Below are 17,565 nucleotides of genomic sequence, written 5' to 3' on the forward strand. Positions count from 1 at the left end.
CATTTACAACCACACGGATGGAGCTAGAGACTATAACTCTAAGCAAAACACAAGTCAGAGAAACACAAGTATTATATGATTTCAATCCTGTGTGGAATTTAAGAAACAAAACAAATGAACAAAGGAAAAAAAGAGACAAACCAAAAAACAGACTCTTAACTACAGAGAACAAAGAGATGGCTACCAGAGGGGAAGTGGGTAGGGGGATGGGTGAAATATGTGAAAGGGATTAAGAGTACACTTACATGATGAGCACTGAGTAATATATAGAATTGTTGAATCACTACACTGTACACCTGAAACTAATGTAACACTGTTAACTATATTGGAATTAGAAAATAGAACAGGTCTAATATTTCTAAACAACTTCTAAAGTTAGGAGTCTCAGGCCTCTCATAAGGATACATCTTTAGACAGATCTTAGGAAGGAATTCCATAACCCCAAGACCAAGTTAAACAGATCTTCCTGAGGAAGGAATTCCGTGACCTCCATAGCACATTACATCCTCCTTGCTCCCATGGGACATGGGAGCTTCCATGGGAGCTACCATGACAAAACTCACCACTCTACTGTTGGTACTTAATTATTGCCTTTCATGGAAAGGCAGCCAGTTCCAAGGAACCAAATTCGCCATATTTACCCACGTGCCCCCAGTCCCAGGTAAGTGCTACCTGGCACTTAACCAGATTCTTCATCTGAACCACAGAACACAGAAAATGGTTTGAATGACTATTTTCTCAATTCTCCCAAGACTGGTACGTAATTTATACCATCTGGGATGCACAGGAGAGAAGTTAGTGGAACCCCAGTTGAGAAAATCTGTCCAATTAGACAGTCAATGTAAGTGTACTAGATGAATATCCTAAACACAGGCTAAAATATGTACAGGGACCGGATAGGTGGTAACTCTGAGGCCGATGACATGATGGTGGTAACAACCACCTTTATTTTTAATATGTGCCAGGAATGTTCTAGGTGCTTTACATATATCTCACTTAATCCTCACCATGACCATAAATATCACAATTTTACAGGTGAAGAACCTGAGGTTCGGAGCAATGAAGCTGCAGGCCCAAATCAGTGATGGAGCTGGACTTAATTCTAGGAGGCTGCCTTTCAAGCCCCATACTCAAAACTGCTAATGGGCAAAGCTGGAGTGCGGCAAAATGCAAAGTCCATTTCCCCTCTCAAGGGGCAGCCATTCTTCAGCTCCAGTTAGTGCAGCGCATGCCTGGTGTCGCCAGCTTTTCAAGAAAGCTGGACATCCAGATTTTTATCTCCACTTTGTATTAGAAAATAATTCAGAAACTTTCAAACATAGTTTGGGCCAAGGAAAACACATCTACAGGCAGGATGAATACGTGAATTGTAAATGTGTGATCTCTAATGGCCCCTATCTTTCTGTAGAAATACACACGCCAAAAATGCATAATCTGAATCTCCTCATAAGGAAATATCAGACAAATAAGAATACTGGGATAGCTTACAAAACAAACAGCCTGTACTCATCACAAATGTCAATAATGCCTTACTCATCCCAAATACCAATGTCATGAAAGAAAGCATGAGGCACCAAATTAAGGAGACCAGATTAAAGGAGGTTAAAAGAAACCAGACACATGACAATTACAGGTGATGTGTGGTCCTGGAATAGAACCTGGGCCAGGAAAAAAAAAAAAAAAGCTATAAAAGGTATTATTAGAACAATTATCAAAATTTACATATGGACTTTGGAATAATATTTTATCAATGTTAACTTTTCTGAATGTGACAATTCACTATGTTTCTATATAACAAAGTGTCCTTGTTCTTAGGAAATAAATGCTGAAGCGTTCAGGGGTAAAGAGGATTGGGGTCTCCAACTTGCTCTGTAATGGTTCATTAAAAAAAATAACAGGGACACCTGGATGGCTCAGTCGGTTAAGTGTCTGCCTTTGGCTCAGGTCATGATCATGATCCCAGGGTCTTGGGATCCAGCCCCACGTTGGGCTCCCTGCTCAGCGGGGAGCCTGCTTCTCCCTTTCCCTCTCTCTCTGCCGCTCCTCTGGCTCCTGCTCACTCACTCTCTAATAAATAAATAAAACCTTTAAAAATAATAATAATAATAATAATAATAATAATGGTTCATGTGTATATATAGGGAGAGAGAAAGCAAAAAAGCAAATGTGGCAAGACGTTAACAAGTTGTGAATCTGCATGATAGGACTGTGAGAGCTCTCTGTTCTGCTCTTGCAGCTCTTCTATGAATTTTGAATTATTTTAAAATAACAAATTATGTCACCTGTGAAAAACAAAAGCATGGGGGCAACCCTGGATCAGTAGAGGGCCCCTTGGACAACCAAACTCATTCCAAGCCGAGTCTACTGTGTCCCTGGCACAGGGGCCAAACCTCATCACGATGGATCCTCACAGCAACCCGCACAAGAAGCCATGCTTGACTCCATTTTCTGGCTGGAGAAACTGAAGCACGGAGTGCCAACCCTCCATCCCGGCAGCAAGGAAATTTTAAAGGCCATGGTTCCAACTGAGACTACCAAATACTGATTGGGACCATGCCACTGTATGCCTTACAAGAAAAATTCATTTTAAAAACGCATGAATATACTTTGGTGCATTCTTAGGCTTTAACATAGATTAAATAAACGTTATCTGGAAAACTAGATAACATTTAGTCCAGCCTTTGCATTCACCCTCCAGACTTGGACACTGTATAAAAGCCTACAGCATAAGCAATCACAAGAAGAAAACACAATCTAAGTTATTTCAAAGAGAAAAGAAAACCAAAAGTAATATTACCCATTATGGGGATGATCGAGTTTAATTTAAAAAGCAAACAAGAAATCTTTGTGACCTTGGGACAGGTAACGATTTCATAGATATAACACAAAATGCATTAATGATAAAAAGCAATATCAATAAATTAGACCTTTATCAAAATTAAGTACTTTCGCTCCTCAAAAAACCATTTACACTGGAAAACTATGTTCACAGTACATACCGTCGACAAAGAACTTACATTTAGAAAATATAAACAACTCATAACACTTAGTATTAAGAAGACAACTGAACCCAAAAAATGGGCAGAAGATCTGAACAGCCACTTCACAAAAACAAATATATACATGGTCAATAAACACATGACAAACTCAGCATCATTACACGTTAGGGAAATGAAAATCAAAGCCACAATGAGGGGCAGCTGGATGGCTCAGTCAGTTAAGCATCTGTCTTCGGCTCAGGTCATGATCCCAGAGTCCTGGGATAGAGCCGAGTGTCTGACTCCCTGCTCAGCGGGAAGCCTGCTTCTCCTTCTGTCCCCATCCCCTCCCCACTCATGCTCTCTCTCACAAGCTCTATCTCAAATAAATAAAATCTTTTAAAAAAATTTAAAAAGCCACAATGAGATACACCTTACACCAACTAAGATGGCTATAACAAAGGACAGTAACAGGAAGTGACAAGTATGTGGAGAAACTGGAACCCTCAAGCATTGCTGGTGGAAACATAAAATGGTGCACCCGCATTGGAAAACAATGTCTTAGTCCATTCGGGCTGCTATAACAAAATACCAAAACAGGGTGGCTTATAAACAGGAGAAATTTATTGCTCATAGTTCTGGAGGCTGGAAGTCCAAGATTTTGGTACCAGCATGGTTGGGTTAAAGTGAGGACTCTCTTCAGGGTTGCAGACTCCAAACTTCTGGCTGTGTCCTCACATGGCAGAAGGGATGAGGAGCTCTCTCAGGCCTCTTTCATAAAGGCACTAATCCCATTCCTAATCACCTAATCACCTCCAAAAGGCCCTACCTCTAATACCATTACCTTGGGGATTAGGATTTCAACATAAAAATTTTGGGAGGCCTCAAACATTCAGACCAAAACAAACAGTACAGCAGTTTCTCAAAACATTAAACACAGATTTACCATGTGACCATCAATTCCACTCCTAGGCCTCTACCCGAAAGAAAGGAAAATATGTGTCTGTACAAAAAGTAGAATATGAATGTTCATAGCAGCATTTTTCATAATAGCCAAAAAGCATAAACAACCCAAATATTATCCATCAACTGGTGAATGGATTAAATAAAATGCAGTATATTCATACACTGGAATACTATACTATTTAGTAATAAACAAGAACAAAGTATTGATACATGCTACAACATGGATGAACCTCGAAACATTATGCTGGGTGAAAGAAACCAAACACAAAAGACCACATATTGTCTGACTCCATTTACATGAAATCTCCAGAAAAGGCAACTTTGAGAAAAGAGAATTGATTAGTGGATACCTAGGGATAGGAGGTGGGAATGGAGAATAAACTACAAATGAATACATCTTCTTTGGGAGATGATGGAAATGTTCTAAAATGAAATTATGGTGATTACTGCACAACTCTCTAAACATTCTACAAATCACTGAATTGTACACTTAAAAGAGGTGAGTTTTATAGTACATAAGATATACCTCAAAAACTTTTTAAAAAAGATACTCAACCTCATTAGTTGTCACTGAAATGCAAATTAAAGCCACCATGAGCTACCAGTACACAGCCACCAGAATGGCTAAAATTTTAAAGACTGACAATACTAAGTATCAGTGAGGACATGGAACAACTGGAATTCTCGCACACAGCTGATGAAGATATAAAATGGTGTACTGGGTGTGAATAACATTCCCCAAAATAATATGTCCAATCTTAACCCACGGTTGTTGTAAATGTGATCTTATTTGGAAAAAAAGGGTCTTTGTAGGTGTAATTAAACTGAGGATTTTGAGATTAAGATCATCCTGGATTTAGGGCAGGCCCTAAATATAACGACCGGTGTCTTTACTAGAGAAAGGAGAGGGAGATTTCACACACACACACACACAAAAAAAAAACACTGAGAAGGTGGCCATGGGAACACAGAAGCCAACTGAAGTTATGCTGCCCAAACCAAGAAATACCAGGGGTCACCAGAAGCTAAAAGAGGCAAGGAAGGATTCTCTCCTAGAGCCTTCAGAAGGACCAGGACCTGTGAAAACTCCGCATCCAGACTTACCTTTAGAACTAAGACAGAATTCGGGCGCCTGGGTGGCTCAGTCGTTAAGCATCTGCCTTTGGCTCAGGTCATGATCCCAGGGTCCTGGGATCGAGCCCCGCATCGGGCTCCCCGCTCAGCGGGAAGCCTGCTTCTCCCTCTCCCACTCCCCCTGCTTGTGTTCCCTCTCTCGCTGTCTCTCTCTCTGTCAAATAAATACATAAAATCTTTAAAAAAAAAGAACTAAGAATAAATTTCTGTTGTTTTAAGACATCAAGGTCGTGGAAACTTGTTCCTGCAGCCCTAAAAAACTAATGAAAATGTCAGAATCACTTTGGCAGTTTCTTGTAAAGCTAAACAAAGAACTGAGCAATTGGAATCCGGAGTGTTTATCCAAGAGAAACAAAGACAAAGACTCATACATGAATGGTCATAGCAGCTTTTTTACATAACAGCCCCAAACCAGAAACAATCCAAATGTTCTTCAGCAACAGGTGAATGAATAAACAATACATGTAGATCCACACAGTAGACTATCACTCAGTAATAAAAAGGAATGAACTACTGATACACAGGACACCATGAATGAATCTCAAAAATCTCAAAAATGCTGAGTGAAAGTAGACAGGCTCAACGGTACATACAGTTTGTTTCTATTTATATGAAATCCTAGAAAATACAGACTCATCTACAGTGACAGAAAACATTACTGATGATTGCTTGGGAGCCAAAGTGGGGGAGACACTGACTAAAAATCAAGAGGAAATTTCTAGAAGGGATTGAAAGGTTCTCTATGTCAACTATGACGGTGGTGTCGCAGGCGTATACACCTGTCAGAACTCGTCAATTGCACACTATAAATGGGTGCAAATTACTGTACATGAATTATACCTCAATAAAGTTGATTAGAAAATAAAGTCATGAGTAACTGACCATTTTCTATTTAAAATTTAAAACTTAATTGCCTATACTTTGTTCTAACCAATAATATGTTCATAAGTAAATTTCAAATAAATATCAAAGGAATTCTTTAAACAGGAAGACAACTTGCTCTGTCAATTCAACATGTTTCACACCTTGAAGATGGAAAAAAGCTTTGAGTCAGAAGACCTGGTTCTGAGCCCTAGTCCCACACTTGCCTTGGGCAAGTCATGATTTCCTCACGCCTCAGTTTCCACATCCATAAAAGGTGGCTGACAGGTCACTATCACACAGGCAAAGGGTAAGGTTTCAGTAGAGTAAAAGCTCCTTTGTCCAGATATTCTATCTTAGCTTAAGTCATAATCCCAGTGTCTAGTAAATAATAGATGCTCAATAAATTTTCACAGGTCTTTACATAAATGTAAAGCTAAAAGGTGAGAAAGACATCATACACAACGCCATTGGGTGACATTGACCTCTTTCTCTGCACTGCTGTAGACTAATGCAGAAGGATCCTCCCCCCTCTAAATCCATCTTTAGCATACTGTCTATTTCACAGGCAGACTCTAGCATGAAAACTTCAGGCCCCTGGTGAAACCTTGTTACAACTCAGGTCATTATAGGACAGATTTTATATTTTTTTTAAAGATTTTATTTATCTAATAAATAAATAAGAGCAAGAGAAATCACATAGGGAGAGGGAGAAGCAGACTCGCCACTGAGCAGAGAGCCCGATGCGGGGATCAATCCCAGGACCCCAAGATCATGACCTGAGTCGAAGGCAGACACTCAACCAACTGAGCCCACCCAGGCGCTCCCAGATTTTATATTTTAAATCCATAGAAGTATTGCCCTAAGACAAACTCACTTGTAGGATTCTAAATTCTACAAGAGCAAGAATTGTGTCTGTTTTAGTTACCATTGGTCCTCACTTCTAATATTTGCCTAATATAGAGTAGGCAACATAACAGCATGTGTAAAGGCTATGTAACCAGATAAAGCAGGAAAGAGGGCCTTTTAAGAAGGCCAAAGTGGCTGATGGGTAGAGAGCAGGGAGAGTGTCAGGTCCCATGAGGCTGTAGAAATAAGTAGGGTCCAAACCATGCAAGACATTGTAGGCCATGTGAAGTTTTCTCTTTCTCCTAAGGGCAACAGAACGTCATGGAAGATTTTTAAACAGGTGGTTGGCAGAGGAGGGAGGAAGGAAAGGGACATGATTCGATTTGCACTTTGAAAATACCACTCTCCATAGTGTGCAAAAGAGACTGGTTGTGTGGAAGGGGACAAGGGAGTTGTTAGGCTGTAGAGTAAGTGTAGACCAGCAAGGAGACTCTTGCAACATCCATTAAAGAGATAATGGTAGCTTGGTCCAAGGTGGTGGAGATAGAAAAAGCGGACAGGTTACCGACATATGTAAACAAACCAACAGGACTTGATTTGGGGAGTGAGAGAAAGGAAAACACTCAATTCTTCTGAACCTTAAGTCTTCATATGTAAAACAGGACTATTGATACTCCATCTGCATAATATCTATCTCGCAATCTGCTATGGTAAGAACATAAAATAATATAAATTTTACGAACTTAACGCAGATCCTGACACGTAATAAAAGCTAAAAAAAAAAAAAAAAAGAAGTCGCTGTAGATGTTTACTACTGCCATCCATGGAATGGCAACTACCAGAAGCTAAACCCCAAAGGTGGAAAATAGGATTGTAGTTAGATTCATATCCGCTGTGCTGAAGACAACAGGCAGCCACTGAAGACAACTGTTCCAAATAAACACATCTGACCGCACAGATACTTCATCTGAACCAATCTCAGTCCTCGGAAACCATTACTGAAGAGAAAGAACAACTGTTACGATCACAGTCATCCCGGTAAACTGAGGCACCAGGGTAGCTCCAAATTTGACCAAGGAATGAGGCGCAGAAGCAGGAAAAGGAAATGGGTGTCGTGATTCTCATTGGTGAGCAGATCCAACAGGACTAGGCCTGCATCCTGACCAGCATGAATGTATATCCCCCAATGTCTCTGGTTCCCTTACTGACAAGGCCCTGTCATCCCTTGGCTTAAGACCCTGCGTCCGCTTGCCATGCAACCAAGCCCTTCCGGTTCCCGGCCCCTAGCTACAAGTGCACGAAGGATCCCAGACTCCCGAGAGGCCGACATACCTTAGCTTCGCGCTCTCGTTCCTCGGCGGTCGGGGTCCGCTTCATGCTGCCGCTACAACCGCCTTCGCCACTGCTAGCCGCGTAGATCCCTCTCCCTGGACCCCGCCTCCTGCTTGTAGTTCTCTCGGCGTCCTGCTCCCGCCCGGCGCCATTCTCCGTCCGAGCCACGAGAACTACCATTCCCAGGATGCAAGGCGGAGGCGCTCGAGAGCGCCTCGGGGTTTGGGGCTCGAGAATTTCCCAGGGCCGACAGCTCCTCTGCGAGCGGGCGGGCTAGGGCTGGAGCAAAACTACATTTCCCAGAAGGCAACGGAGCCTGCCATGTTTTTCCCGTGCTCCTCTCGGCCAGACGCCCAACACGCCGTCGGCGCTATAGCAACGGTAGCTAGCTGCGGGGAGAGAGTGGCGGTGAGTACTCCGGGGGAGTCGAGGGGGACGGAGGTGGCCCACCCTCTACCTGCAGCACGGGTCGGGGTCCTGGGGTCTGCTCTACGCCCTAGAGAAGGCACTAGAGTTCTGCTCGCGTGAAAAGCAGCCCAGCACGAGACCACATCCTCAGGCCTGAATCACAGCCCGCGCATTATCCCCACGCCCAGCACCGGTTTGAAATTTTATATATATCCCAGCCATAAACCCTAGCTGTTGAGAGTTGATGCTAATTGCCGTGCCTATCCAAGTCCTTCAAGTAGAAGGGCACATAAACACGTTCTTTCATTAGCCTTGGGTTAAGGGTTGGTTGGTAGACCCTTAAGACTCCTGAATGGCCTATTGTTTGCTTAATTATTTATAATTATGTGTTTATCGTCTGATTACCCCCATAGCTTATTAACTACATAAAGGCAGGGATTCTGTTTACCATTTTAGTCTCAATGCCAGGTATTCATTTAATCATTAAGTAAATATTAATCTCGGTGCCCACCTTGCCCCAGACACTATTCCCTACCGCTGTGAATAGGGCTGATACCCATCTGGAGATGTTTATACTTTTTTAGTGGAGACAGACTAGTAATGAGCTAGTAAACAAATAAGATAATTTTAGGTAGAGATGATTGCTACAACGGAAATAAGCAGTGAAGAATTTGGGAGGAAGAGTACTCTGACAGAAGGTGATCAGGGAAGGCATCTCTGAGGAAGTGACATTTGAGCTGAGCCCCAAAGAATGAGGAGCCAGCTAATGCAAAGGCTTTGAGCAAGACAAGGGTACCGTGGATTTGAGGAACCTAAAGGAGGAGTGTTGAGTGGAGCATGGTGAGCAAGGAGGGATAACATTAGATGGTGTTGAAGAGGTGTGACAGCACTGTGCAGGGTTTGTCAGTCTCGGTGCTATTAACATTTGGAGCCGGATAATTCTTTGTTGTGGTTCCTGTGCACTGTAGGATGTTTAACATCATCTCTGGCCTCTAGATGCCAGTAACACTGCCCTCCACCTTCCCAATCATGACAATCAAAAATATGACCAGGCGACCACTTCTTAGATGTGTGACGTTGGGCGAATTACCTAAGCTGTGTCTCGGTTTTGTTCATTTGTAAAGAAGGAATCATTTGAGTAACAACCTCACAGGGATATTGTGAGATACTTGATTAATTCGTATTATCGGAGCACTTAGAAGAGCGCCTGGCACATTTTAGTAAGCATTCAGTAAATGTTAATACCACCACCACCATCATCATTATTATAAAAGTTACCATAACTCTATCATGGCAGAGTTAATCATTTTCACAAGTGTCCTATGTTTAAACTGCTTGATAATTTGGTTCCTAAAACTGATCTTACCTGTAGAAATGTTTCCAAAAGAAGTAGGAAGTGATCCCTCAGGTATATGTCTGTTCATTGTTTATGCCACAGCTAAATGCAGTTGACCTTTGACGAGTTATAATAAAGGTTATGAACCCTTTCCCTAAAGATATTGCATATACGCATATGCATACAAGATCTTATAAACCATCTCTTGGGTCTGCAGACCCTAAAGCTCCATGGGTTCCATTCATTCAGCAACTATTTAGCGAATGCCTGCTATGTGCAAGCTCTGTGTTGGCCTCTGAGAATACCGTGCAGAGATGCACAAGACAAATAAGCTGGGTATTCTCTTGGACTTTACACTCTAGGCCCAACATTCTAGAGATTGAGAACCTCTGCCTTAGGGCATCTTCATTTGGCTTTTGGGGTGGTTTGAAATGAAAATATAAAATCTTTTTTTTTTTCCACATACTAGACATTGCATGGACCGTTTATAATAACCTCATACAAAACTGAGTTACTGTGGTGCATCTCTGAAGAATAGGAACTGTAAAGATGCCAGAATTAACTGGACTGCTTGTATGTTGAGGTAGGAAGCCCTGGGACTAGGCCTCATGGCAACAAAGAAAGGACAGAACAAAAACAAACTCCGCTGGTGAATTTATGAAACATCTTTGACAAAACTTGGACCTACCCGCTCATTTGTACACCAAGCTAAAAATTAATATTCAAGTAATATTGACGTCCCAGGCAAATGTGCTAACTGCTTTTAATTTGCCATCTCACCCTTGGAATAACTCTGTGAGATAGCTGTTATTTTCTCCATTTTTAAAGTTAAAGAACTGTGGCAACTGGCTGGCTCAGTTTTCAGTAGAGCATGTGATTTTTGATCTCGTGTTGGGGGTAGAGTTTACTTAAAAATACATATATAGGGGCACCTGGGTGGCTCAGTCGTTAAGCGTCTGCCTTTGGCTCAGGTCATGATCCCAGGGCCCTGGGATCGAGTCCCGCATCGGGCTCCCTGCTCAGCAGGGAGCCTGCTTCTCCCTCTACCTGCCATTCCCCCTGCTTGTGCTCCCTCTCTCTCTCTGACAAATAAATAAAATGTTTATATATATATACATATATATATATAAAACAAAGTAAAATGACTTTTAAAAAAATAATAATAAAATAAAATTAAGGAACTGAAACTCAGCGAGATTAGGTGACTCGACCAGCTAGTAAATAATAGAACAACCATTTGAATCAAGTTTTCCGACTAGGTTTTTTCCAAGATACCTGCTTGCTTTTGGGGGCAGAGAAGGGGGTGGGGGACGGAGAGGAAGTATTTCTTAAATTGGGGGGAATTGTTTTTGTTCAGATCAAGAAATAAAAAGAGAGAAGGAAGAATGATATTCTTACCTCATTTCCTAAGCAAACTATAGGAAATATACTGGTGAAAGGAACACTAACTGAATGTAGTATTGCTTTTAAAATAGAAGCTTTCACCTTCTTCAAGCAGCACATCTGGACAATGGATGTCCGTTAAAGTCATAATGCTTTATTCATTTTATTTGGTTCATTCCATTGCATAGTTAATGTTATACTTTGGAAAGATCTTATTTGAATTTTCTTTTCTCCACAGATAGGCCATGTCTCGTCCCACTGATGAGACGGCAGGAGACCTGCCTGTGAAAGATATAGGTCTAAACCTCTCTGGAATGGGAGGATTACAAGGTATGGCCAGCTGTTATTTATTATCGTTATGAACTTTGATCAGTAACTTCTTTTCTTTTAATTTAAAATATTTCTGATATCCTTACAAACGAAGCCATTTAAGTAACTATATAGCTCTTGATTGGACTAAACAGGAACATGGAGAGTTTAGAACAACATATGGTATTTTACTGCATGCATCAATTATCAACAGCTCATAGAAAATGTAAAATCCCCCTCTGTTCTGATAAAGAATTGTTATAAATCATCTTTTTAAAATTCCACACATCAGTAGAAACTACACAGAGAGTATCAAGCCTCCAAACTGAATTGCCTGGTTTAAATCACATTCACCATTAAAATGTTTCTTTATGTTTAAATTTTATATGGGGGGAAATGCCATATTTAAAAAATTTTGCCTTTCAAGTAGAGTATCTCAAAATGGTTTGTTTATCCAAGTGATACTGACTTTGTTTTATCAAATTACTATACATTAAAGGTTTCCTTTATCCTTTTATCACTCAGTGGTTGCCCTAGAGCTAAAAAGTCACTTTCAAATTGAGAATGAAAAACACAGCTTTGAGGAACAATTCAGAGTGTAGAGCTGTGTTTTTGTTTGTTGTTTCGTGTCAGCTCTGCTGTCATGCTACTGCATTTGTCATTGAGACTGCTGTGATATCAAATATATCCCACTAAGGTGTCTTCATACCTCTGTTAATTAGAACATTTCGAGTGGCCACCTTGAACTACCACAGAAAGGCGGTCACTGCATTGTTCATTGAAAAAGATAAATTTGACTATACAGGTTTTATTTTTGAAAGTAAAACAAAGTATGTACAAGCTTTGCTTTAGATCTTTGGTGGAGTACCAGGTATTCGAATACAAATAAATGTCAATTGTGCAAAGCTGTTTATTGGAATTTGCTACCTTAAGTTCAATTCTTGTCCTCAGTAACCCGCCATAGGGGCTTTAACCTTTGTCCATTTGTTCTTTGTTTCTTTTGGATGATTAATGCAAATTAGCCAGTGATATGGAAAATACCAAATTTAAGCATATGTAAAAAATTATATACACATGTTAAAAGGCATAAAAGTTCTTTAAAAATACATAAGATAGAGCGCCTGGGTGGCTCAGTCGTTAAGTGTCTGCCTTCGGCTCAGGTCATGATCCCAGGGTCCTGAGTCCCATATCGGGCTCCCTGCTCGGCGGGAAGCCTGCTTCTCCCTCTCCCACTCCCCCTGCTTGTGTTCCTGCTCTCGCTATCTCTCTCTCTGTCAAATAAATCTTAAAAAAAAAAAAATACATAAGATAGCTTATAAATGATTTTTGAAGGTTTGTTGTTTGTACTTGCAAATTACAGTTTATTTTCTAGAACCCAAAACCCATACATAGCTCTGAAAAATACGCTATGTTCACCAAATTATAACTCTTGCCTCTGTAAAAAAAAAAAAAATACTTTTAGATAATCTTTTGTTTTTTTCAACATTGAGCATATAAGTTGAAAAGTCTTATTGAATCAGGGTTCCATCTTACATTCTTAAAGAATGGTTATCTAAATACCATTTTGAATGGATACTGCTATTGTTCAAATCCTTAATATTGCATGTAAACTTTTAATAGCAAAGATTATTATTCTTCCCTCTGATTGGTGATGTAAACAACACTGTAACATTTTCTAAAACAATCTTAATAGTGGGTCACAAAGGAAAAAAGATGAGTGCATCAGAGATTATATTAATATCAACAGTTATCATTTTTAGAGACTATTTTAAGTAATCCCACTATTAATTACCTTGGCATTTTTACAGAAACTTCAACAACACGGACAATGAAGTCTCGCCAGGCAGTGTCACGTATCAGTCGTGAGGAACTGGAAGACAGATTTTTGCGTTTGCATGATGAGAACATTTTGCTTAAACAGCATGCCCGCAAGCAAGAGGATAAAATTAAAAGGTTATGATAAAAAGCTTTTAGCTTTTTCTCCTGACTCTGTAAAGTTTGGAGGATATGCTTTTTTATAAACTTAATTGAAAACTCCACCTGGAATATTTCTTGGAACAAGGCAGGTTGTAAATAAATACAATTTTTAAAAATGGAAGATCTTAAAAACTAGAATAATAAACCAAAAAGATGATGAGTGTTTATTATGTCTGAAGTTGCTATTTGAAAGAAAGAGCTAATAGCTAAGAGTGCCACAAGTATATCATATCTATAAATAACTTATGGTTTAATATTTATAGTTTAATAAGCAAATGACCAAAGCATCTGTTTTTTAAATGCCTTGGTTTAAAATGAAAGTTTGAAAAAGTAATTAGCTATTCTAATTTGTTAGAATGCATGTTCCCTTAAGATTTGGGGTTTACTAATGAGAACATCACTTCAATAGCTGGAACATGTTTAACTTTGCTTGGATGAGTCTAGAATCTCTATTTAAGAGTCTCTACTGTTTCTGAAGAAACGTTGTCACTTGATTTGTGTGCAAAAAATTTTTGCTGGGATAACTTCTTAAGAGTAGATATTCTTTCATACTTTCTTGTTCAAGAAACACTTTGACTATCTTCTGAATGTGTGGCATTAAAAACAAAAAAGCACATTCCCATTTGTAAGCTTCAACAGGCCTGTATTCATATTCATGTTCTAGGTAAAATGAAAAGGTGAGACAGCTATGGAAGAAAGAAGATTGGGGGGGGGGGGGAGGATTCTGCTTAGAATGCATCCTAAAGGGGTGATTCTAGTTCAGGTTCTACTCTGTGGACTTTGTTTTAATGACCCACTGACCTGCTGTGTATGGCGCTTTTACTTTGAGTTCATTTTTGAGTCATGGTAATGTCTTTTTTCAAGACATGTGACTCACTTGCCTGATTCCTTTTCTGACCAGTAACACACACATGTCCTATCGGAATGAGGAATGTACTCTATGACCACTGAACAATTTTTTTTCCTTTGTAAGCCTAATTGGTCAGTAAAATAATTGAATTCACAACCTTGACCTCATTAGCAATTTGTCCTAGCCAGAAAATATAAAACAACCTAATAATGAGCCATGTAGTTTAATGAAAAAAGGACTCGGCTAGGAGTCCAGCTGTATGCATGTGTTCTATTATTTCTCTGCCACTGGCCTATGGTATTATGTTCAAGCCATTTAACCTCCTGCGATGTTATTTTACTTAGCCCTGAGAGCAGTGATCCAATGACCACTGTGACCCAAAGCTCTAAAATCCTTCTGAATTTCACACCACGGACACTACCTAGAGGCACATGTAGAACTGCTCTTTTTTTTTTTTTTTTTTTAATTTAAGTAATCGTCACACCCAACATGGGGTTTCAAACTTACAACCCCAAGATCAAGAGTCGCATGCTCTACCAACTGAGCCAGCCAGATGCCCCAGAACTGCTTTTAAATTTATCCTTAAGATGTAATTAGTATCACATTAGCATAAATGTAGATTTGATAAACCACCTTTTTAAGTAAGTACTCAAACTTTACCAGATCATATACAATGCGTTAATACCACAAAATAACCACATCAAACAAATGAAAATTACTGCTTTTACTGGACAAACATGTAATCTTGTTTCCTGACAAAAAGTTGACTTGAACATCCTTGAAGGAATTTAAAACCACTCTACTGATGTACTTTTCTTTCCTTAAAAATTTGGGTCATTTATTATTCTCCATATGTTGTCTTTTTTTTTTTATATTATACCTGTGTCTTTTGAATGTGATCTCTATCCCGTGATAGTCTCTCTGAAACAAAAGATTCAGATATTTAGGTTGACATCTCAGTTAGATAGCAACCATATTTCTATGGCTAAGCCATTGGGCGGGGCAAAGGATCCTAAACTCATTAAAGGGCTAGATAGAATGTGTGGCTCTGCTGGGCTTATGATACCTGCCCAAATTTCCCAATGATATATCATCCTCTGGATTCGGTGGAAAAGGAACTAATCCATTGATTATTTTACTAGGGTGTTTGTGGTACTCTTGGATCTTGGTTTTTATTATCCTGTATCCCTTATAAAGCATGTTTAATGGATTTGCTTCAAGGGAAAGAGAAAACAATCTTAACTGATTATGTTATGCATAGCTCTCCCTGATGCCACATGCTGTAGGCCGAGTAGCCAGAAGTGTAGATAGACATGTATTACTACTGCTTTTACAGAGGACTCTGCTTAGGGCAAAAAAAGGTTGTTCTATGACATCCCAAAGCTATTAAGCATTTTTTTATTTCACTTTTGTTCTCTTAAGTAAAAGCTTCTGTCCATAACCATGCTAAAATAAAGCAAACCCCGTTTAAAGAAAAATGAAGTGAGTTTTTATTTTCAATCTCCGTCTGGCTCTTTATAAAAATAGATTCACTGTAAACTAGAATCAGCTATTGAAGATGTGCGACCAATTTTGTAAAGTCTTGAACTTGTGTCTCTCATCAAAGCCACCTTTTCTTTCTTGTCCTGCCAAGATTTTTCCATTCACTGTCAGGCATGTTTTCCGTACATGTATATTACATCACCCCCATGTGCCCTTTCTGTCTTTTGTTCTGTCTAACCAGTTTTTATCAAAACTTAAAAGAATGAAAGGTATAAACTCCTAAGATATCAAAAGCACAACTTCTGTCTAAATTTAAAGGTAACATTAAAGTAATACTTTCTGCATCTAAGTATTTTCTACCATTAAACATGAATGTTTCTTGGGCACTAAGCAACATTTAGTGGCACATTTCGGTTTCTCTGAATTTTTCGTTGGGCTTTTTATCTGTGTGTACCTATGCATCCTAACATTTTTGTATTTGTAACATGTCTTAATCTTAGAGAACCTGAAAACAGTTCACCTAAAACATATCACCTAAATGCTGCATAGTCTTAACACACTTTTCAAAAGTTGTAACTTACTGTGGCTCACATCTATAACCCACCACATCCACAATCTGTAGCTGCATTTAAGTGCATACAGCATTCCTACATAAGGTCATGCGTTAAAAATTGCATTTGAGGAACATATGGAGTAAATATGTGTCCTCTCTTTACTAACCTTAAATGATAAGCCTTAGGAAACTGTTATTTGTCAGTGCTATAAAGCAGATTGTTGCCCAGTGGTTTCAATTATCATCAAAGGATTCTTCACAGGCAGTAATAGTTACATCAAAACCTGAAATTTATTATTCAGGTTCTGCACTGAAGTCCTCACAGTGATTATGTTCCTTTCAACAGAATGCATTTTATGCTGACTTCTCACATTCCTTTTCATCTTTTTATTATTTCCCTAGAATGGCCACCAAGTTAATACGGCTAGTTAATGACAAGAAAAGATATGAGCAGGTTGGTGGCGGCCCCAAGCGGCTGGGACGAGATGTGGAAATGGAAGAAATGATGGAGCAGCTGCAAGAGAAAGTTCATGAGCTTGAAAGACAGAATGAAGTCCTCAAAAACAGACTCATTTCAGCCAAACAGCAACTTCAAATCCAGGGTTACAGGCAAACCCCATACAATTATGTGCAATCTCGTGTTAACACTGGGCGTAGAAAAGTGCATGAAAATGCAGGCGTACAAGAATGCCCCAGGAAAGGTAAAATAAGCTTATATTAAATCCTAAATGTAAGTCTTTTAGTAGGCTGTTTTAACATGCATGCACACACACAGTATTTCTGTATTTCTCAGGTTTTTAAGTACCTTTAGAAATAGGAAAATAGTTTTATGACTTGCGTTTTGATAAAATGTTAATATTAACATGAAAATATTTGTTGAGTAAAACACTGAACATAATTATTTATCCTGATATGAGAGACGTGTGTGAAACCGTATAAAATAGGAGTTTAGTTTGAGTTCGTTTTCTGTATTGCAGACGGAAATCACATTGACTCAGGCAAATGGGGAAACCAGCTAGTTTGCTTATTTATGATCGCACTTTCTGTTTTGAATGATCACACTTAACTTCTTTGTCAAAAGACCTCTTTGAAAATTTGCAGAATTGTTTAAATCTCTCATTGTATGGAGGTAGCATGACAATGCAAC

The 17,565-nt window shown here is 39.4% G+C and overlaps 2 protein-coding genes across 5 annotated transcripts in view; one reads left to right on the top strand and one right to left on the bottom strand.

The window, feature by feature from the left end:
- FTO (FTO alpha-ketoglutarate dependent dioxygenase) overlaps positions 1 to 8,268 on the bottom strand; it is a 368,954-nt gene extending 360,686 nt beyond the window's left edge. Inside the window, exon 1 of the mRNA XM_036081687.2 lies at positions 8,121 to 8,268. Coding sequence (XP_035937580.2) covers positions 8,121 to 8,165 — 45 coding nt within the window. The 5' untranslated portion in view covers positions 8,166 to 8,268. The remainder of the gene's footprint in view (positions 1 to 8,120) is intronic.
- A 184-nt stretch (positions 8,269 to 8,452) lies between these two features.
- Positions 8,453 to 17,565, top strand: part of RPGRIP1L (RPGRIP1 like) — a 92,621-nt gene continuing 83,508 nt past the window's right edge. For 2 of the 4 annotated variants that reach the window (XM_036081684.2, XM_078063738.1), the window contains exons 1-4: positions 8,453 to 8,528; positions 11,486 to 11,577; positions 13,365 to 13,509; positions 16,821 to 17,119. In XM_036081684.2, coding sequence (XP_035937577.1) covers positions 11,493 to 11,577; positions 13,365 to 13,509; positions 16,821 to 17,119 — 529 coding nt within the window. In that variant the 5' untranslated portion in view covers positions 8,453 to 8,528; positions 11,486 to 11,492. Of the gene's footprint in view, positions 8,529 to 10,333; positions 10,448 to 11,485; positions 11,578 to 13,364; positions 13,510 to 16,820; positions 17,120 to 17,565 lie in introns of all 4 variants that reach the window. The other 2 variants (XM_078063737.1, XM_078063739.1) reach the window with 2 other exon arrangements.

Source organism: Halichoerus grypus, chromosome 15 (genome assembly GCF_964656455.1).
Source record: "Halichoerus grypus chromosome 15, mHalGry1.hap1.1, whole genome shotgun sequence".
NCBI lineage: Eukaryota > Metazoa > Chordata > Mammalia > Carnivora > Phocidae > Halichoerus > Halichoerus grypus.